The following is a 23,464-nucleotide window of genomic DNA, read 5'->3' as shown; positions in this document are numbered from 1 at the left end:
GGCCGATACCCGATACTTGCGGTATTGGAATGCTCAACACTACCGGTAATGGTTTTCACTTCACAGGTGTGCCCTGTCAGGTTTATTAAGTGGGATTTCTTGCCTTATAAATGGGGTTGGGACCATCAGTTGTGTTGTGCAGAAGTCTGGTGGATACACAGCTGATAGTCCTACTGAATAGATTGTTAGAATTTGTATTATAAAGAAAAATGAGTGGCCATCATTACTTTACGAAGTCAGTCAGTCCGAAAAATTGGGAAAACTTTGAAAGTGTCCCCAAGTGCAGTGGCAAAAACCATCAAGCGCTACAAAGAAACTGGCTCACATGTAGACCGCCCCAGGAAAGGAAGACCAAGAGTCACCTCTGCTTCTGAGGATAAGTTTTTCCGAATCACCAGCCTCAGAAATCGCACGTTAACAGCAGCTCAGATTAGAGACCAGGTCAATGCCACACAGAGATCTAGCAGCAGACATATCTCTACAACAACTGTTAAGAGGAGACTTTGTGCAGCAGCCCTTCATGGTAAAATAGCTGCTAGGAAACCACTGCTAAAGACAGGCAACAAGCATAAGAGACATGTTTGGGCTAAAGAACACAAGGAATGGACATTAGACCAGTGGAAATCTGTGCTTTGGTCTGATGAGTCCAAATTTGAGATCTTTGGCTCCAACCACCTTGTCTTTGTGTGACGCAGAAAAGGTGAACGGATGGACTCTACATGCCTGGTTCCCACCGGGAAGCATGACGGAGGAGGTGTGATTGTGTGGGGGTGCTTTGCTGGTGACACTGTTGGGGATTTATTCAAAATTGAAGGCATACTGTTGTGAATTCTGTGGTCGAGCTCCCTCCTGTGGTCACAAGTGGTACTTCGGCTGATTCTGTCTATGAGCTTCCGTTGGTGGATGTGAGTGGTACTGCAGCTTCTAAGTTTCCTTCCTCAGGTGATGTGGTGAAGTCGTTAGGTGCTGCTCTATTTAACTCCACCTAGTGCTTTGCTCTTGGCCTCCAGTCAATATTCTAGTGTGGATCTTGCTCTCTCCTGGATCGTTCCTGTGGCCTGTCTTTCCTGCATAAGCTAAGTTTTGCTGGTGTTACTTTTGTTGCTATATTTTCTGTCCAGCTTGCGATATTGGTTTTTCTTGCTTGCTGGAAGCTCTGGGACGCAGAGGGGGTACCTCCGTACCGTTAGTCGGTGCGGAGGGTCTTTTTGCACCCTCTGCGTGGTTGTTTGTAGGGTTTTGTGTTGACCGCAAAGTAATCTTTCCTATCTTCGGTCTGTTCAGTCAGTCGGGCCTCACTTTGCTAAAATCTATTTCATCTCTGTGTTTGTACTTTCATCTCAACTCACAGTCATTATATGTGGGGGGCTGCCTTTTCCTTTGGGGAATTTCTCTGAGGCAAGGTAGGCTTATTTTTCTCTCTTAGGGCTAGCTAGTTTCTCAGGCTGTGATCGAGGCGCCTAGGCCTGGACAGGAGCGCTCCACGGCTACCTCTAGTGTGGTATGATAGGATTAGGGATTGCGGTCAGCAGAGTTCCCACGTCTCAGAGCTCGTCCTTGTTATTGGTAACTGTCAGGTCACCTTGTGTGCTCTTAACCACTAGACCCATTGTGGTTCTGAATTACCTGTTCATAACAGCATACTGAACCAGCATGGCTACCACAGCATCTAGCAGCTGCATGCTATTTCATCCGGTTTGCGTTTAGTTGGACCATCATTTATTTTTTAACAGGACAATGACCCCAAACACACCTCCAGGCTGTGTAAGGGCTATTTGACCAAGAAGGAGAGTGATGGGGTGCTACACCAGATGACCAGACCTTCACAGTCACCAGACCTGAACCCAATTGAGATGGTTTGGAGTGAGCTGGACCGCAGAGTGAAGGCAAAAGGGCCAGCAAGTGCTAAGCATCTCTGGGAACTCCTTCAAGATTGTTGGAAGACCATTCCCGCTGACAACCTCTTGAAGCTCATCAAGAGAATGCCAAGAGTGTGCAAAGCAGTCATCAAAGCAAAACGTGGCTACTTTGAAGAACCTAGAATGTAAAACATAATTTCAGTTGTTTCACACTTTTTTGTTAACCCTGCTGTTCTGTTCGGTCTGGGGAGACCTATTTTGAACTTTGGTATTTTTTGGGGTGTTCAAGATGCGGTTCTGAAACTTGTGGTTGATTGACTTAAATGAGGATGGGTCGGTCGGCCACGGGTTTCAGAGCCGCATCTTGAATATTTTAAAGAATATTAAAGTTAGTTTCAGTTGTTTCACACTTATTTTGCTAAGTATATAATTCCACATGTGTTAATTCATAGTTTTGATGCCTTGAGTGTGAATGTACAATTTTCATAGTCATGAAAATACAGAAAAATCTTTAAATGAGAAGGTGTGTCCAAACTTTTGGTCTGTACTGTATATATATATATCTAAACCTCCCGGCCATCACTGTCAGAGTTCCTCACTAACACAGTACGGTATGTTGCCACCAGTTCCTCATTAGATATAACCCGCACTCTGACAACTGGCTTTTATCAGGTCAGAAACCAGTCCCGGGGTAGTGTATAGTAACCAACCGAGCGTGCAGATGTGAATATTTGTGAATCGAGATAAAAGAGCAGCCCAAGATTAAGTTTATATCTAATCACCGAAAAGTATATATATACAAGAACAAATATACAAGTATACAGTCAGGAATGTAGTACAAGGGTAAGGTACAGATAGATTACAATTACCATGTTATGTAGCATGTGACCACAGGGAGGCGCTGATGAATCACAGGTCCAAATCTTTGTTACATAATTCTCTGGCTGCATCAGCTAATGGGACTCCTGCCAGTAGACAAACTAAGTCCAAAATGAGGAGCTGCCTATAATCCCATAGGTTGCCCCCTCCCACCATGCTGCACCAACCCCTGGGCTGTGCAGCCTCCCTCCTCCCATATCTGAGAGCATGGTTTTCCAGCTAGAACCATGTATGCCCATAACTATCCAGAATGTTGTAGATAAGCCCCTGATGCTGGTGGGCTTAGCTCATCTTCGATTTTTGGAGTGACAGGTTCCCTTTAACATTAGAATAGGTACCAAAAGTTAAGTTGGGACAGTGAACATTTGGTAAGTGAGAGATAATCTAAGGCACTCAACTTATATGTAGTTTTTGCAATTTATTGTAGTCATCAAATGAACGTTTCGGCCCAAATACAAGGCCTTCTTCAGTAACAATAACTTCAGGGACAAAAGAGCTTTTTCTTGAACATAATGGAGTATCAGCGGCACAATAGCAGTAAATGCTTGTAGCAAGGTATAATGTCCACGTTGATGTGTCCAATATAAGTGGGAAGCCCTAGGAGATGTGCTGGCGTGTCTGGCAATGACGCAGCAGCCACCACTGGTCAGAGGGCAGGTTGCTCTATATTTTCATAGTTTGACAGTGCAAAAACAGTATATGGGTCCTCTGCAGTCCAATAATGTGTCTGTGAGAGATGCTTCTTGCTGTTTGAAGATGGTACTCTTACCTTCTGGGCCCCTATGCGACAGAACAGGTTGCACCAATGGTATGTCCACACTGGTTTCAATAGTTTAAAGAACACAGAACACCTGAAATTATCCAAAAATATGACATATATCAGAACAATATTATTTATAATATGAACAGGCAATCGTGGTGTACTGTGAAGGTTGTCAGTGGACACCATTACAGGTAGAGGACCATATCCAAAGCAATACAGACCATGAAACCACCAAAGAAGTATGCAGGCTAGAACAGAATTAAAATACGCCTTTATTTATAAAAGTGGCAATTGATTACAATAATATAAAATAGTTAAAAAACTTGCACAGGACTAGGACTAAAAAAGTATAAGAAAATAGGAAAATATATTCACAGCAACCCCAGGGAACCTCAATATAAGGATTATTTATATATTACTCAGCTGTGCATACCATATTGTGCAAAGGAGCAAATATTCAAGCACCATGTGATATATATAGAAAATCAATTTAAAAAAACAAATTAAAGGCAAATAAATTGCCACAATATAGTGCAGTGCACCAAACTACAGGACAAAACCAAAATATTATGTGATAAACGTGCCCAAAAATCTATCATCAATTTAATCAAAAAGCAGAGAATAATAAATAAGGTGATATATCACATGGTGCTTGAATATTTGCTCCTTTGCACAATATGGTATGCACAGCTGAGTAATATATAAATAATCCTTATATTGAGGTTCCCTGGGGTTGCTGTCAATATATTTTCTTATACTTTTTTAGTCCTAGTCCTGTGCACGTTTTTTAACTATTTTATATTATTGTAATCAATTGCCACTTTTATAAATAAAGGCGCATTTTAATTCTGTTCTAGCCTGCATACTTCTTTGGTGGTGTCATGATCTGTATTGCTTTGGATATGGTTTCAATAGTTCTAGATGTCCTGTAAGGCATCCCGGAGAAGCACAGCAGCTTATCTTTAACCCTAGAACGCATGACGTTAAAAATATACATATTAACGTATTGGGGGCCTTTTAGGCCCCCATGCACATAATGTAGAAAAACACACTTAACCCCTTTACCCCCAAGGGTGGTTTGCACGTTATGGACCGGGCCAATTTTTACAATTCTGACCACTGTCCCTTTATGAGGTTATAACTCTGGAACGCTTCAACGGATCCCACTGATTCTGACATTGTTTTCTCGTGACATATTGTACTTCATGATAGTGGTAAAATTTATTTGATATTACCTGCATTTATTTGTGAAAAAAATGGAAACATGGCGAAAATTTTGAAAATTTCGCAATTTTCCAACTTTGAATTTTTATGCAATTCAATCACAGAGATATGTCACACAAAATACTTAATAAGTAACATTTCCCACATGTCTACTTTACATCAGCACAATTTTGGAGCCAAAATTTTTTTTTGTTAGGGAGTTATAGGGGTTAAAATTGACCAGCAATTTCTCATTTTTACAACACCATTTTATTTTAGGGACCACATCTCATTTGAAGTCATTTTGAGGGGTCTATATGATAAAAAATACCCAAGTGTGACACCATTCTAAAAGCTTCACCCCTCAAGGTTCTCAAAACCACATTCAAGAAGTTTATTAACCCTTCAGGTGTTTCACAGGAATTTTTGGAATGTTTAAATAAAAATTAACATTTAACTTTTTTTCACAAAAAATTTACTTCAGCTCCAATTTGTTTTATTTTGCCAAGAGTTACAGGAAAAAATGGACCCCAAACCTTGTTGTACAATTTGTCCTGAGTACGCCGATACCCCATAAGTGGAGGTAAACCACAGTTTGCGTGCATGGCAGAGCTCGGAAGGGAAGGAGCGCCATTTGACTTTTAAATGCAAAATTGACTGGAATTGAGATGGGACGCCATGTTGCGTTTGGAGAGCCACTGATGTGCCTAAACATTGAAACCCCCCACAAGTGACACCATTTTGGAAAGTAGACCCCCTAAGGAACTTACCTAGAGGTGTGGTGAGCACTTTGACCCACCAAATGCTTCACAGAAGTTTATAATGCAGAACCGAAAAAATAAAAAAGATTTTTTTCCACAAAAATTATCTTTTCGCCCACAATTTTTTATTTTCCCAATGGTAAGAGAAGAAATTGGAACCAAAAAGTTGTTGCACAATTTGTCCTGAGTACTCTGATACCCCATATGTGGGGGTAACCCACTGTTTGGGCGCATGGGAGACCTCGGAAGGGAAGGAGCGCCGTTTGACCTTTCAATGCAAAATTGATAGGAATTGAGATGGGACGCCATGTTGCGTTTGAAGAGCCACTGATGTGCCTAAACATTGAAACCCCCCACAAGTGACACCATTTTGGAAAGTAGACCCCCTAAGGAACTTATCTTGAGGTGTGGTGAGCACTTTGACCCCCCAAGTGCTTCACAGAAGTTTATAATGCAGAACCGTAAAAATAAAAAATAATTTTTGTGAAAAAAAATTTATCTTTTCGCCCCCAATTTTTTATTTTCCCAATGTTAAGAGAAGAAATTGGAACCAAAAAGTTGTTGTACAATTTGTCCTGAGTACGCTGATACCCCATATGTGGGGGTAAACCACTGTTTGGGCGCATGGGAGAGCTCGGAAGGGAAGGAGCGCCGTTTGACTTTTCAATGCAAAATTCACAGGAATTGAGATGAGACGCCATGTTGCGTTTGGAGAGCCACTGATGTGCCTAAATATTGAAACCCCCACAAGTGACACCATTTTGGAAAGTAGACCCCCTAAGGAACTTATCTAGATGTGTGGTGAGCACTTTGACCCACCAAGAGCTTCACAGAAGTTTATAATGCAGAGCCGTAAAAATAAAACAAAAAATTTTTCCCACAAATATTATTTTTTAGCCCCCAGTTTTGTATTTTCCCGAGGGTAACAGGAGAAATTGGACCCCAAAATTTGTTGTGCAATTTGTCCTGAGTGCGCTGATACCCCATATGTGGGGGGGAACCACCGTTTGGGCGCATGGGAAGGCTCGGAAGGGAAGGAGCGCCATTTGAAATACAGACTTAGCTGGAAAGGTCTGCAGGCGTCACATTGTGTTTGCAGAGCCCCTAATGTACCTAAACAGTAGAAACCCCCCACAAGTGACCCCATATTGGAAACTAGACCCCCTAAGGAACTTATCTAGATGTGTTGTGAGAACTTTGAGCCCCCAAGTGTTTCACTACAGTTTCTAACGCAGAGCCGTGAAAATAAAAAAACACATTCTCCCCCAAATTATTTTTTAGCCACCAGTTTTGTATTTTCTCGAGGGTAACAGGAGAAATTCGACCACAAAATTTGTTTTCCAATTTGTCCTGAGTGCGCTGATGCCCCATATGTGGGGGGGAACCACCGTTTGGGCGCATGGGAGGGCTCGGAAGGGAAGGAGCGCCATTTGGAATGCAGACTTAGATGGAATGGTCTGCAGGCATCACATTGCGTTTGCAGAGCCCCTCATGTACCTAAACAGTAGAAACCCCCCACAAGTGACCCCATATTGGAAACTAGACCCCCCCACAAACTTATCTAGATTTGTTGTGAGAACTTTGAGCCCCCAAGTGTTTCACTACAGTTTATAACACAGAGCCGTGAAAATTAAAAAATCTTTTTTTCCCACAAAACTTATTTTTTAGCCCCCAGTTTTGTATTTTCCCAAGGGTAACAGGAGAAATTGCACCCCAAAAGTTGTTGTCCAATTTGTCCTGAGTACGCTGATACCCCATATGTTGGGGTAAACTCCTGTTTGGGCACACGGGAGAGCTCAGAAGGGAAGGAGCACTGTTTTACTTTTTCAACGCAGAATTGGCAGGAATTGAGATCGGACGCCATGTCGCGTTTGGAGAGCCCCTGATGTGTCTAAACAGTGGAAACCCCCCAATTATAACTGAAACCCTAATCCAAACACACCCCTAACCCTAATTCCAATGGTAACCCTAACCACACCTCTAACCCTGACACACCCCTAACCCTAGTCCCAACCCTATTCCCAACCGCAAATGTAATCCAAACCCTAACCCTAACTTTAGCCCCAACCCTAACTGTAGCCTTAACCCTAACTGTAGCCCCAACCCTAACTGTAGCCTTAACCCTAACTGTAGCCTTAACCCTAACTGTAGCCCTAACCCTAACTGTAGCCTTTACCCTAACTGTAGCCTTAACCCTAGCCCTAACCCTAGCCCTAACCATAACCCTAGCCCTAACCCTAGCCCTAACCCTAGCCCTAACCCTAACCCTAGCCCTAACCCTAACCCTAGCCCTAACCCTAACCCTAACCCTAACCTTAGCCCTAGCCCTAACTCTAATGGGAAAATGGAAATAAATACATTTTTTAATTTTTTTTTATTTTTCCCTTACTAAGGGGGTAATGAAGGGGGGTTTGATTTACTTTTATAGCGGGTTTTTTAGCGGATTTTTATGATTGGCAGCCGTCACTCACTGAAAGACGCTTTTTATTGCAAAAAATATTTTTTGCGTTACCACATTTTGAGAGCTATAATTTTTCTATATTTGAGTCCACAGAGTCATGTGAGGTCTTGTTTTTTGCGGGACGAGTTGACGTTTTTATTGGTAACACTTTCGGGCACGTGACATTTTTTGATCGCTTTTTATTCCGATTTTTGTGAGGCAGAATTAGCAAAAACCAGCTATTCATGAATTTCTTTTGGGGGAGGCGTTTATACCGTTCCGCATTTGGTAAAATTGATAAAGCAGTTTTATTACAGCGACATCTCATTTATATCATTTTTTTATGTTTTGGCGCTTTTATACGATAAAAACTATTTTATAGAAAAAATAATTATTTTTGCATCGCTTTATTCTGAGGACTATAACTTTTTAATTTTTTTGCTGATGTTGCTATATGATGGCTCGTTTTTTGCGCGACAAGATGACGCTTTCAGCGGTACCATGGTTATTTATATCTGTTTTTTTGATCGCATGTTATTCCACTTTTTGTTCAGCGGTATGATAATAAAGCGTTGTTTTTTGCCTCGTTTTTTTTTTTTTATTTCTTACGGTGTTTACTGAAGGGGTTAACTAGTGGGCCAGTTTTATAGGTCGGGTCATTACGGACGTGGCGATACTAAATATGTGTACTTTTATTGTTTTGTTTGTTTTTTATTTAGATAAAGAAATGTATTTATGGGAATAATATTTTTTTTTTTTCATTATTTAGGATTTTTTTTTTTTTTTTTACACACTTGTAAATTTTTTTTTTTTACTTTTTTACTTTGTCCCAGGGGGGGACAATACAGATCGGTGATCTGCCAGTTTGCACAGCACTCTGACAGATCACCGATCTGTCAAACAGCGCTGCAGCGTTACCAAGTGCCTGCTCTAAGCAGGCACTTGGTAAGCCACCTCCCTCCCTGCAGGACCCGGATCCGTGGCCATCTTGGATCCGGGATTTGCTGCAGGGAGGAGGTAAGAGACCCCCGCAGCAACGCGATTACATCACGTTGCTGCGGGGGTCTCAGGGAAGCACGCAGGGAGCCCCCTCCCTGCGCGATGCTTCCCTGCACCGCCGGCACATCGCGATCATGTTTGATCGTGGTGTGCCGGGGCTTAATGTGCCGGGGGCGGTCCGTGACCGCTCCTGGCACATAGTGCCGGATGTCAGCTGCGATAAGCAGCTGACACCCGGCCGCGATCGGCCACGCTCCCCCCGTGAGCGCGGCCGATCGCCTATGACGTACTATTCCGTCCTTGGGAAGTAAAGCCCACCCCACATGGACGGAATAGTACGTATAATGGCAGAAAGGGGTTAAATAACTTTCACAAATTTATTTCAAAATTGCTCAATAAAATATGAATAGTGCACAAAATTTTAATTATAATTTTTCACAGAAAACACCAAAAAATCTTTTTTTCCCCAAATTTCACACAAAGACATGAAAACACACAAATACACATAGAAATCTATAGCAAACTAGCTGCAGCTACATTTTTATTCTAACTTTCTTTCCTATTATATTAGTTTTCCAAACAATTCTGACATGTTATTTTTTCAGAAGAGTGCTCTTTGCAAACAGTTTCCTTACAAGTGGAACAATATCGCTCAGTTTTCCTCTCTATGTTTCTTGGACACATGAAACAACGCTTTCGTTTTCTTTCTCCAGGCTCTGGAATAATCTGAAACTGTACGCCACACTGTTTAATTGCTTCTTTAGTTTGCTTTGGCAAGCATTTCAAGTCACTTCGCTCTATCATGTGAGGCATTACAAGTTCATGACAAAGGTCCTCCAAGAATATGCGTCTCCTGTCCTTCCTCTGTGCATGAAATTCCGGATGAGTTTCTGTATAAATAATGAATGAATTTAGGGCTGCTACATCAAGCATATTTGAAAATAGTACTACAGGCCATCGTTTTGTTTGCCTCTTACATGAATATTCTCTGTTGTGAATTCTGTGGCAGAGCTCCCTCCTGTGGTCACAAGTGGTACTTCGGCTGATTCTCTCTATGAGCTTCCGTTGGTGGAGGAAAGTGGTACTGCGGCTTCTGGGTTTCCTTCCTCAGGTGATGTGGTGAAGTTGTTAGGTGCTGCTCTATTTAACTCCACCTAGTGCTTTGATCCTGGCCTCCAGTCAATGTTCTAGTATTGGACTAGCTTCCTCCTGGATCGTTCCTGTGGCCTGCTGCTCTGCATAGCTAAGTTGCTCTTGTGTTATTTTTGTTTGCTGTTTTTTCTGTCCAGCTTGTTTATTTGGTTTTTCTTGCTTGCTGGAAGCTCTGGGACGCAGAGGGTGTACCTCCGTGCCATTAGTCGGTACGGAGGGTCATTTTGCCCCCTTTGCGTGGTTGTTTGCGGTCAACACAAAACCCTACAAAGTTACCTTTCCTATCCTCGCTCTGTTCAGAAAGTCGGGCCTCACTTTGCTAAATCTATTTCAGCTCTACGTTTGTCTTTTCATCTTAACTCACAGTCATTATATGTGGGGGGCTGCCTTTTCCTTTGGGGTATTTCTCTGAGGCAAGGTAGGCTTATTTTCTATCTTCAGGCTAGCTAGTTTCTCAGGCTGTGCCGAGTTGCATAGGCAGCGTTAGGCGCAATCCACGGCTGTCTCTAGTGTGGTTGGAGAGGATTAGGGATTGCGGTCAGCAGAGTTTCCACGTCTCAGAGCTCGTTCTATGTTTTTGGGTTATTGTCAGGTCACTGTATGTGCTCTGACTTCTATGTCCATTGTGGTACTGAATTACCTCATCATAACAGTACTGGAGGCTCAAAGTACTAATGATTCTCAATAGAGGGAAAAAAGAAGTTCTGAGACCATTTTTTTTTCTCTGCACTGTGTTTTGCCTTTTTTTCCCCGTAGACATTTGGGTGGTTCAGGACACAGGTGTAGTGATGGACATTAAAGGTCTGTCTGCATGTGTGGATCAGCTCACGGCAAGAGTACAAAATATTCAAGACTTTGTGGTTCAGAATTCTATGTTAGAACCAAGAATTCCTATTCCTGATTTGTTTTTTGGAGATAGAACTAAATTTCTGAGTTTCAAAAATAATTGTAAACTATTTCTGGCTTTGAAACCTCGCTCCTCTGGTGACCCAGTTCAACAAGTCAGGATCATTATTTCTTTTTTGCGTGGCGACCCTCAGGACTGGGCATTTTCTCTTGCGCCAGGAGATCCTGCATTATGTAATATTGATGCGTTTTTCCTGGCGCTCGGATTGCTGTACGATGAACCTAATTCAGTGGATCAGGTAGAAAAAAATTTACTGACTCTGTGTCAGGGTCAGGATGAGATAGAGGTATATTGTCAGAAATTTAGAAAGTGGTCCATGCTCACTCAATGGAATGAAGGTGCGCTCGCAGTTATTTTCAGAAAGGGTCTCTCTGAAGCCCTTAAGGATGTCATGGTGGGATTTCCTATGCCTGCTGGTCTGAATGAGTCTATGTCTTTGGCCATTCAGATCGGCCGACGCTTGCGTGAGCGTAAATCTGTGCACCATTTGGCGGTATTATCTGAGCATAAACCTGAGCCTATGCAGTGCGATAGGACTTTGACCAGAGTTGAATGGCAAGAAAACAGACGTCAGAATTGGCTGTGTTTCTACTGTGGTGATTCCACTCATGCTATCTATGATTGTCCTAAGCGCACTAAGCGGTTCGCTAGGTCTGCCACCATTGGTACGGTACAGTCCAAATTTCTTTTGTCCGTTACCTTGATCTGCTCTTTGTCATCTTATTCTGTGATGGCATTTGTGGATTCAGGCGCTGCCCTGAATTTGATGGACTTGGAGTATGCTAGGCGTTGTGGGTTTTTCTTGGAGCCCTTGCAGTGTCCTATTCCATTGAGAGGAATTGATGCTACGCCTTTGGCCAAGAATAAGCCTCAGTATTGGACCCAGCTGACCATGTGCATGGCTCCTGCACATCAGGAGGTTATTCGCTTTCTGTTGTTGCATAATCTGCATGATGTGGTCGTGTTGGGGTTGCCATGGCTACAAGTCCATAATCCAGTATTAGATTGGAAATCCATGTCTGTGTCCAGCTGGGGTTGTCAGGGGGTACATGGTGATGTCCCATTTCTGTCTATTTCGTCATCCACCCCTTCTGAGGTCCCAGAGTTCTTGTCTGATTACCGGGATGTATTTGATGAGCCCAAGTCCGATACCCTACCTCCGCATAGGGATTGTGATTGTGCTATCGATTTGATTCCTGGTAGTAAATTCCCAAAAGGTCGACTGTTTAATTTACCTGTGCCTGAGCACGCCGTTACATGAAGGAGTCCTTGGAGAAGGAGCATATTCGCCAGTCATCGTCGCCATTGGGAGCAAGGTTCTTTTTTGTGGCTAAGAAGGATGGTTCGCTGAGACCTTGTATAGATTACCGCCTTCTAAATAAGATCATGGTTAAATTTCCGTACCCCTTGCCGCTGTTATCTGATCTGTTTGCTCGGATTAAGGGGGCTAGTTGGTTCACCAAGATAGATCTTCGTGGTGCATACAATCTTGTGCGTATTAAGCGAGGCGATGAATGGAAAACAGCATTTAATACGCCTGACGGCCATTTTGAGTACCTAGTAATGCCATTCGGACTTGCCAATGCTCCATCAGTGTTTCAGTCCTTTATGCATGACATCTTCCGAGAGTACCTGGATAAATTCCTGATTGTATACTTGGATGATATTTTGGTCTTCTCGGATGATTGGGAGTCTCATGTGAAGAAGGTCAGAACGGTGTTTCAGGTCCTGCGTGCTAATTCTCTGTTTGTGAAGGGATCAAAGTGTCTCTTTGGTGTTCAGAAGGTTTCATTTTTGGGGTTCATTTTTTCCCCTTCTACTATCGAGATGGACCCTGTTAAGGTCCAGGCCATCCATGATTGGACTCAGCCGACATCTCTGAAAAGTCTGCAAAAGTTCCTGGGCTTTGCTAATTTTTATCGTCGCTTCATCTGCAATTTTTCTAGTATTGCTAAACCATTGACCGATTTGACCAAGAAGGGTGCTGATGTGGTCAATTGGTCTTCTGCTGCTGTGGAAGCTTTTCAAGAGTTGAAGCGTCGTTTTTCTTCTGCCCCTGTGTTGTGTCAACCAGATGTTTCGCTTCCGTTCCAGGTCGAGGTTGATGCTTCTGAGATTGGAGCGGGGGCTGTTTTGTCGCAGAGAAGTTCTGATTGCTCGGTGATGAAACCATGCGCCTTCTTTTCCAGGAAGTTTTCGCCTGCTGAGCGAAATTATGATGTTGGCAATCGAGAGTTGCTGGCCATGAAGTGGGCATTCGAGGAGTGGCGTCATTGGCTTGAGGGAGCTAAGCATCGCGTGGTGGTCTTGACTGATCATAAGAACTTGACTTATCTCGAGTCTGCCAAGCGGTTGAATCCTAGACAGGCTCGTTGGTCGCTGTTTTTCGCCCGTTTTGACTTTGCGATTTCGTACCTTCCGGGCTCTAAAAATGTGAAGGCGGATGCCCTGTCTAGGAGTTTTGTGCCCGACTCTCCGGGTTTGTCTGAGCCGGCGGGTATTCTCAAAGAGGGAGTAATTGTGTCTGCCATCTCCCCTGATTTGCGGCGGGTGCTGAAAAAATTTCAGGCTAATAAACCTGATCGTTGCCCAGTGGAGAAACTGTTTGTCCCTGATAGGTGGACGAATAAAGTTATCTCTGAGGTTCATTGTTCGGTGTTGGCTGGTCATCCTGGAATCTTTGGTACCAGAGAGTTATTGGCTAGATCCTTTTGGTGGCCATCTCTGTCGCGGGATGTGCGTTCTTTTGTGCAGTCCTGTGGGATTTGTGCTCGGGCTAAGCCCTGCTGTTCTCGTGCCAGTGGGTTGCTTTTGCCCTTGCCGGTCCCGAAGAGGCCTTGGACACATATCTCTATGGATTTTATTTCCGATCTTCCCGTCTCTCAAAAAATGTCAGTCATTTGGGTAGTTTGTGATCGCTTCTCTAAGATGGTCCATTTGGTACCCTTGTCTAAATTACCTTCCTCCTCTGATTTGGTGCCATTGTTCTTCCAGCATGTGGTTCGTTTACATGGCATTCCAGAGAATATCGTTTCTGACAGAGGTTCCCAGTTTGTTTCGAGGTTTTGGCGAGCCTTTTGTGCTAGGATGGGCATTGACTTGTCTTTTTCCTCGGCTTTCCATCCTCAGACTAATGGCCAGACCAAACGAACCAATCAGACCTTGGAAACATATCTGAGATGCTTTGTTTCTGCTGATCAGGATGACTGGGTGTCCTTTTTGCCTTTGGCTGAGTTCGCCCTTAATAATCGGGCCAGCTCGGCTACCTTGGTTTCGCCGTTTTTCTGCAACTCTGGGTTCCATCCTCGTTTCTCTTCAGGGCAGGTTGAGTCTTCGGACTGTCCTGGTGTGGATACTGTGGTGGACAGGTTGCAGCAGAGTTGGACTCATGTAGTGGACAATTTGACCTTGTCCCAGGAGAAGGCTCAACGTCTTGCTAATCGCAGACGCTGTGTGGGTGCCCGACTTCGTGTTGGGGATTTGGTTTGGTTGTCTTCTCGTCATATTCCTATGAAGGTTTCCTCTCCTAAGTTTAAACCTCATTTCAATGGTCCGTATAGGATTTCTGAGGTTCTTAATCCTGTGTCTTTTCGTTTGACCCTTCCAGATTCTTTTTCCATCCATAACGTATTCCATAGGTCATTGTTGCGGAGATACGTGGCACCTATGGTTCCATCTGTTGATCCTCCTGCCCCGGTTTTGGTGGAGGGGGATTTGGAGTATATTGTGGAGAAGATTTTGGATTCTCATGTTTCAAGACGGAAACTCCAGTATCTGGTTAAGTGGAAGGGTTATGCTCAGGAAGATAATTCCTGGGTCTTTGCCTCTGATGTCCATGCTCCCGATCTTGTTTGTGCCTTTCATATGGCTCATCCTGGTCATCCTGGGGGCTCTGGTGAGGGTTCGGTGACCCCTCCTCAAGGGGGGGTACTGTTGTGAATTCTGTGGCAGAGCTCCCTCCTGTGGTCACAAGTGGTACTTCGGCTGATTCTCTCTATGAGCTTCCGTTGGTGGAGGAAAGTGGTACTGCGGCTTCTGGGTTTCCTTCCTCAGGTGATGTGGTGAAGTCGATAGGTGCTGCTCTATTTAACTCCACCTAGTGCTTTGATCCTGGCCTCCAGTCAATGTTCTAGTATTGGACTAGCTTCCTCCTGGATCGTTCCTGTGGCCTGCTGCTCTGCATAGCTAAGTTGCTCTTGTGTTATTTTTGTTTGCTGTTTTTTCTGTCCAGCTTGTTTATTTGGTTTTTCTTGCTTGCTGGAAGCTCTGGGACGCAGAGGGTGTACCTCCGTGCCGTTAGTCGGTACGGAGGGTCTTTTTGCCCCCTTTGCGTGGTTGTTTGTAGGGTTTTGTATTGACCGCAAAGTTACCTTTCCTTTCCTCGCTCTGTTCAGAAAGTCGAGCCTCACTTTGCTAAATCTATTTCATCTCTACGTTTGTCTTTTCATCTTAACTCACAGTCATTATATGTGGGGGGCTGCCTTTTCCTTTGGGGTATTTCTCTGAGGCAAGGTAGGCTTATTTTCTATCTTCAGGCTAGCTAGTTTTTCAGGCTGTGCCGAGTTGCATAGGGAGCGTTAGGCGCAATCCACGGCTGCCTCTAGTGTGGTTGGAGAGGATTAGGGATTGCGGTCAGCAGAGTTTCCACGTCTCAGAGCTCGTTCTATGTTTTTGGGTTATTGTCAGGTCACTGTATGTGCTCTGACTTCTATGTTCATTGTGGTACTGAATTACCTCATCATAACAATTCTCCCACCATCGTCCGACTAATGTAGGATTACTGTCCCAAAAAACATTTGTTTTGGATGTCCTGCTTATCACTTCTTGAGGATCCACTAGATTCACTTCTTCATCATCAGAAGAATCACTGGATGAGGATGTTTGATTAGCTGGTGGCAGATATTCTTCATCAGACAAAGATAGTTCACTTTCATCATCGCTTTGAAACATAATCGCTTCAATCTCTTGGTCAGTCAGACACTTGGAGGAAGAGTGTGCCATTGCTGACTAGATGTTAGCAAACTAAAAGAAAAAACAATGAACAGAATCAGGGTTGTCCACTCTTTGCTTGTGTGGACACACTGTAAGTGTAATGTCCCCCCTTCTTCCTCTCACCCTCTTATCTTTTATACTTTTAGGTGGTGTACAATTCTCTGGATTTTTGTGGCTCACAAGCTCTAGCCTTTGCAAGCTTCTTAGAAACAGAAACTGAAAATGAATCAGATTTCCTCTCAACAGCTTATCTTATCACAGGTCCTTCAGCAATTAGCTCACAGTGTATACTGTCCTCAGTACTCTATGCACAGCTCATTACTGTGATCCAAAGGACCTGAGGTGATGTCATGGCCTTATCACTCCCTCCAAAAATCACATGACATCCTCACATGTTATTATCCACACCCTGGCCCCTCCACCAGCATTACTGAGTACAAATAAAGTAACTTGAGACACAAATACTACTGAGAACATGATACAAATAGCGGGGGCCTAAAAGGCCCCCAATTCATACAGATGTAGTTTTCACCAAACAAGCATTGTTACACCATAATGCCTACGAAAAAAATTATATGAACAACTGGATATTATCAACAACGACATACTTGAGGAATACCTGGAGTTTCAAAATTATAACTAAAGTAGATAATAGCAAAAATGTAAGCATGGTGACCTAAAAGGCCCCCAATATGTGTTCTAGGGTTTAAGAAAGGGGTAATTCAGGAGAATATGACACTTTTTTCTCATAATGTTACATATAACATCATGAGATTGTTTATGCGTGATTACAAAGCTCTATCTGTGTCTCATTACATCCTCTGTTTTGATCTTGGATTGAACACAGTCTTCTTCCTGTGGGAGGGATTAGGCTTTGTTATATTTATTGATTTGATTAATTCATTTAAAATTTCCCAAAACACGGTCACACGGGTCTTAAGTGGTCAGATCTTCTGGTGGTGATTTGGTCTAACATGACCATGTGATACCTAATCAGTGTCAGAAGATCCAAAGAAAGAAGTCAAAAGGATGACTAGGAGGGGACTTGTTCTTCTAGCATATGTTTTATATTTATCAAATGTAAATAGAACTATATCAACTTCCTGTAAAATAATTTGTTTTCTCCTGGTGTACAGAAAAAGCGCTATAGCCATGAGCTGTCAGAAATTCAAATGAAAAGTGAGATATTCCACGCTCTAGATTAAAAACTTTATTTAGTCATCAGTTATAAAATTAATCCATCCAAACATGGTATACAGACACACTGCCAATGCGTTGCTGATGCATAATGTGTCAGGCCATGACTTAGGAAACACTGTGCGTCAGAAACCCATTGATGGTGTGTTTGTGCACCATGTTGTGATGGATTGTATGATGACTGAATCAAGATGTTTTTAGTTTTAAGTTCTGAATACCTCTATTTTCATGTGGATTATTTTTTGACCCCTTCCTGAACCCCCATTTATGCTTTGCGTTCAGGAGAGACCTCAGTACATAATAAATGTTATTTTAGAGCACCTTTGATTCTGATTACATTTTATTCAGATGAAATCAAACCTGCTGGTCGATTTGAGTGAATCTGTCCAAAACTAATTTCAGGACAGTTGCTCATGTTTATTATTGTATAAAAAGGTATGCCCGTTTAAAGATATGTTTACACAGGAACAAAGTTGCTGCAGTATTTTTATACATCATTATTCGCACAGAGGATATCATTGCTGCTTTCACTGCACAAATTCTGGGGCTAAACCTCAGACTTCACTATTGGCCCTTCAGCATGTATAGAGACAGATATCCCATCCTCAGACAAGAATGTTTAACCCTGTAAAGACAATTATTTGAAACTACTACAGTATAAAAGTAATATTTTTATTTGATCAATTGAACCTTTAAAAGACAAAACTAAAAGGAATTCAGACACAGGTGTTCCTACCATACTTTAATAAGACCATTTGAAATGTGTTTTGTGGTCTGATCATCGTGAATGAAGTGTGAGCTTGTCCGTAGCCATGTGGTGATCAGTCAGATTGATCTCAGGTACAAATGTGACAAAAAGCCTTACCAAAAGTTGAAAAAGACATTTTCATACATTCAATTGAAGATGAAGAAAGGCGACATACTATATAAACTCTTGTATTATCTACATGGTTCTGTAAAGAAATGACCAACAGCAGTGACCAGAACTGTTGTGATGTTGCTTCTATATTTCTGTGGTTATTCTTAAAGGGAACCTGTCACCTGAATTTGGCGGGACTGGTTTTGGGTCATATGGGCGGAGTTTTCGGGTGTTTGATTCACCCTTTCCTTACCCGCTGGCTGCATGCTGGCTGCAATATTGGATTGAAGTTCATTCTCTGTCCTCCATAGTACACGCCTGCACAAGGCAAGATTGCCTTGCACAGGCGTGTACTATGGAGGACAGAGAATGAACTTCAATCCAATATTGCAGCCAGCATGCAGCCAGCGGGTAAGGAAAGGGTGAATCAAACACCCGAAAACTCCGCCCATATGACCCAAAACCAGTCCCGCCAAATTCAGGTGACAGAGTACCTTTAAAATGAAATTATTTGTCCTTTAGTTGGAGATCTCGATGTTACGGCAGAATCTTTAGCTGATTGCTTTATACACCTTTGAGTGCTAGGTATTCATGATGTAGAGAACATTTATTGTATTTTTTTCTCAGGTGAAGGTAGAAGAACTTCTACCACGAAAAGAAGTTTTGAAACAATTAAATGAAACCGGAGGGACAGCAATAGAAAGTGCTACAATAGCTCCAGAGGAAAAGAGAAAAATAGAGGTTGGCCTCAAAGAAGCTAATCAGCGTTGGATAAAGGTAAGTTTTAGATGTCAACATTTTTTACATGAATGCACAATATCAAATATATTTCATAGGCAATTTTATATAGATAAAATAGCTAAAAGTCTATTGATAGATAACCTCAAATACTGAAATATCAAAGTACAGCTCTGGCAAAAATTAAGAGACCACCACATCAAAACTCTGTCGTAGGCAGCCCAATCTCCAGACCTGAACCCCATTGAAAACCTCTGGAATGTAATCAAGAGGATGATGGATAGTTACAAGTAGGGTTGAGCGACTTTTAGTTTTTAGGGTCGAGTCGGGTTTCGCGAAACCCGACTATCTCAAAAGTCGAGTCGAGTGAAATCGGCCGATTATCGTGAAAAGTCGGGGATCAACCAAAACACGAAACCCAATGCAAAGTCAATGGAAAATCTCTCTCACTCTCTCTCTCTCTCCCCGTTCCTGAACAGAAAAGTTGGTGTTACACATTGCAAATCGCTACAGCTTACAAGCGAGAAGATGGCGATAGGCGTGCACACCCCTAAGACCTATGTCATCACTCTGCCTGCGCTCCTTCATTGGCTGAAAAAATGATGCCAAATGCATCATACGAAACGTGACTTTGGCGCGAAGATCGCCGACCGCATGGCTGATCCCACACTAGGATCGGGTCGGGTTTCATGAAACCCGACTTTGCCAAAAGTCGGCGACTTTTGAATTTGTCCAATCCGTTTCGCTCAAGCCTAGTTACAAGCCATCAAACAAAGAAAAACTGCTTACATTTTTGCGCCAGAAGCCATGTGAAAGACTGGTGGAAAGCATGCCAAGAGGCATGAAAGCTGTGATTAAAAATCATGGTTATTCCACAAAGTATTGATTTCTGAACTCTTCCTGAGTTAAAACATAGTATTGTTGTTTCTAAATGATTATGAACTTGTTTTCTTTGCATTATTTGAAATCTGAAAGCCCAGGTTTTTTTTTTTAATTTTGACCATTTTTCTTTGTCAGAAAAAAATACAAAAATTAATGTTTGGAACTTCGGAGGCATGTTGTCAGAAGTTTATACACTCAAAGAACAATTTACATTTTACTCAAAAATATACCTATAAAGAGAAAAATCAGACAAACTGAACATTTTGCAGTGGTCTCTTAATTTTTGCCAGAGCTGCATATTCACGTTGTATTTTTATTATTGCAAATAGCGAGTATAATGCAAGATTTACTTCATGTTCATGAGGTTGTAATTGTGAAGTGTGAAGAAACATTTGTTAAATGTTTGCTGTTTTTCGTCCAGTGAAGGTACATGTAAAGCATTGTGTTTTGCAGCTTAGATAAGTGACACAGATGCAATTTGATATACAGTATATGGAGGAAGGATCTCCATCGAGCTGTAGATTGGGGTAATTCTCGGCAGGTTCATTCAGATTTTGAAATATATTAGGCACCATTCATAAGTAGTGTTGAGCCACCTCCCTAGTGTTCAGGTTCGGTTCAGTTCGTCGAACATGGACGTGTTTGACGAAATGTTCGTCGAACCCAATTGAAACCAATGGCAGGCAAACACAAACACATACAAACACATGGAAAACACATAGTAAACACCTTAAAAGGTGTCCAAAAGCTGACAAACTGCTCGAAAGACACAACAAACACATGGAAAAGTCACAACTACATATAGTCATGCGAAAAGAAAAGAGGTGGAGGAGTAAAAGGAGGAGGAGACACAGATACAGGCATGTCATGCCCTTCTAAAATAAAGAAAGGCTGGAGTAAAAATGTAAACTCACTCTACCAACACCCAGACGTCTTGACAAAAAAAATAAAAAAATAAATATCTTTAGGTAGAATGGCGGCCGGTCCATTTAGAACACTTTCCTTAAAAGACATAGTGGTACCCCCATTGGGAGTTGGGCCAAAAAACAATACATTCAGACTAATCCACCATTTGTCATATCCACGGGGCAGGTCAGTAAACGACAACATCAACGTGGAACCAAGTACAGTACTATGTACTGTACCTCCTTTGACGAGGCAATCAGGCGGGTCAAGAAGTTGGTAAGGGGCACCCTAATGGCCAAAACAGACCTTGAGGGGGCGTTCTGGCTACTGCCTGTGCCTCCGAATAGTGTCCTCCCATTGGGCTGCTTCTGTGAAGGAGCATACTACATAGATCGTTGTTTGCCCATGGGGTGCTCCATATCCTGCTCACTATTTGAGGCGCTTAGTTGCTTCCTCGAATGTGTCGTCATGGACGTTGGTAAGGCGGCACATATTATCCATTACCTCGACGACTTCTTATGCCTGGGCCCAAAAGATTTGCCACAGTGTGAAAACACGTGGTAGTAAATTTGTGAGAAGAAGAGAGCTGGAGGGAGAGTGGACACCCCAGAGCCGAGGGGTTAGATTGAGAAAGAAAGAAGGTGGTGTAGCTTGCATCATGGGTGGGGTACTCTGCTGAGTAGCAGAAATTGCTACTAGGCCCAAAAGGATATCCTCGGCCAAATGCCATTAAAATATAGTACTTAGGTAAATAGGCGGTGTAGCTTGCTTCATGGGTGGGGTACACTGCTGAGTTGCAACAAATTCTACTAGGCCCAAAAGGATTTCCTGGGCCAAATGCCGCTAAAAATAGTACTTAGGTAAACAGGCGGTGGGTGGCTGTGCTACTCTGCTGACTAGCAGACACTGAAGCTTTGGAGAAGACCTCTGAATCCCAGGCCATAGTATGAGGAAACAACTCTGCAGATGACCCCACCCACCTGGAATTGATGATGGCAACATCATGTAAAACTCAGCAAGGGGACTAAATAAAAGAGTCTCCATTATTTCCAAAAATTCGGCCACAGACACCACTTAAGTGGCATCAATTTCGCCAGAGTTTTTAAAAATGGGTGGTGAGGTGATTTTCAAAAATCATCAAGCTTTTAGTCTCCCCAAGATGATACAGGGGTAGAAAAGTCCTTGCGGATCCAGGATTTGTTCATCTTGATGAAAGTTAGTCTGTCTACATTGTCACTGGACAGCCGCGTACGCTTATCTGTCAGCACACCACCAGCAGCGCTGAACACACGTTCAGAGAGAACGCTGGCTGCGGGGCACGACAAGATCTCCAAGGCATGAGTGGCAAGCTCAGGCCATTTTTCAAGATTGGAAGCCCAAAATAAGCAAGGGTCCAGTTCACAGTCATGGCATCAATGTTAACATGGAGATACTCTTGTACCATCCTCTCTAGGCGTTGGCTGTGCATCAGACTTCTTGTCTCCTGTGGCCTTGCAAAGGATGGTCTAAAAAAATCTTGAAACGATTGGAAAAAAATGCTGTTACCACCAGATACGATGTTACTGTTATGGTTTGGGTGATGACTCGATAGTCCAACGGTTGGCAAGGTAGAACTCAGAGATTCACTACGTGCACCACTGGTGTTTTGTGGAAAAGCAGATGTTAGATTCTGTAACAGTCACTGCTGATACTCCTGCATGCGTGAATCCCTTTCTATGGCAGGAAGTATTTCGCCAAATTTGCTTTTGTACCGGGGATCTAAGAATGTGGCAACCCAGTAGTCGGCATTACTTCAGATTCTGACAATTCGGGGGTCATGTTGCAGGTAGTGCAGCAAGAAGGCACTCATGTGTGTTGCGCATCCAGGAAGACCAAGTTCTTTTTTTCTTGGTGGTGGCGAGGTGAGAATCATGCTTCCTTCATCAGTCCTCTCCCCCCAACCTCGCACAATAGAAATTTGATCAAGGTCTCTCTCATCTGATGAGTCTTCCATGCTCAGCGCCAGTTCGTCTTCCACTTCTTCCTCACCTCCTGCACCTTCCTCAACAATTTGGCTGCTACCATGCGCCCTCAGTAATCCCTCTCACCCAGCTTCCAATGCCAGCCGCCTTGGTGCTGCCAACTTTCTTGACCTTGGAGATATGATCCCTTCCGCATACAACTCCTCCTGTTCCTCCTCCTCCTCCTCTTGTTCCACCACCTGACTCTGAACACTGTGTAAGGTGTGCTCCAGCATGTAAATCACCGAAATGGTCATACTGATAATGGCATCGTCAGCACTAAACATCTTCATCGCTATTTCAAAACTGTGCAGAAGGGTGCATAGGTGTTATGACCTGGTGGTTAGGAGCACCCGGAATGACCTGATAGTTAAACCTCATACAGGACGAGCTCTGGGATGTGGGAGCTCTGCTGACCGCAATCCCTAATCCTGTCACACACACTAGAAATAGCCGTGGAGCGCTCCTGACCAGACCTAGGCGCCTTGTCACAGCCTAAGAACTATCTAGCCCTAGAGATAGAAAATAAAGCCTACCTTGCCTCAGAGAAATTCCCCAAAGGTAAAGGAAGCCCCCCACATATATTGACTGTGAGTAAAGATGAAAGTCACAAACGCAGAAATGAAACAGGTTTCAGCAAAGGGAGGCCAGACTTACTAAATAGACAGAGGATAGGAAAGGTAACTTTGCGATCAGCACAAAAACCTACAAAAGACCACGCAGAGTGTGCAAAAAAGACCTCCGCACCGACTCACGGTGCGGAGGGGCCACTCTGCATCCCAGAGCTTCCAGCTAGCAAGACAAAATCATGATAACCAGCTGGACAAGAAAACAGTGAACAAATAATGACTATCAGGAACTTAGCTTCAGCAGGAGAAGGCAGGTCACCAGAGAGATCCAGGAGCGAACTGAACCAATGCAAAAACA

At 43.1% G+C, this 23,464-nt stretch overlaps 1 protein-coding gene across 2 annotated transcripts in view; it reads left to right on the top strand.

The window, feature by feature from the left end:
• DMD (dystrophin) overlaps window positions 1-23,464 on the top strand; it is a 4,179,683-nt gene that overhangs the window by 2,590,431 nt on the left and 1,565,788 nt on the right. For both annotated transcript variants that reach the window (XM_069757653.1, XM_069757654.1), the window contains one exon: window positions 18,639-18,788. In XM_069757653.1, the coding sequence (XP_069613754.1) occupies window positions 18,639-18,788 (150 nt within the window). The remainder of the gene's footprint in view (window positions 1-18,638; window positions 18,789-23,464) is intronic.

The sequence above is a fragment of the Ranitomeya imitator genome, chromosome 3, assembly GCF_032444005.1.
Source record: "Ranitomeya imitator isolate aRanImi1 chromosome 3, aRanImi1.pri, whole genome shotgun sequence".
In the NCBI taxonomy this organism is placed as follows: Eukaryota; Metazoa; Chordata; class Amphibia; order Anura; family Dendrobatidae; genus Ranitomeya; species Ranitomeya imitator.
Note: the sequence above shows the minus strand (reverse complement) of the source record. Positions and strands in the feature narration are given on the sequence as shown.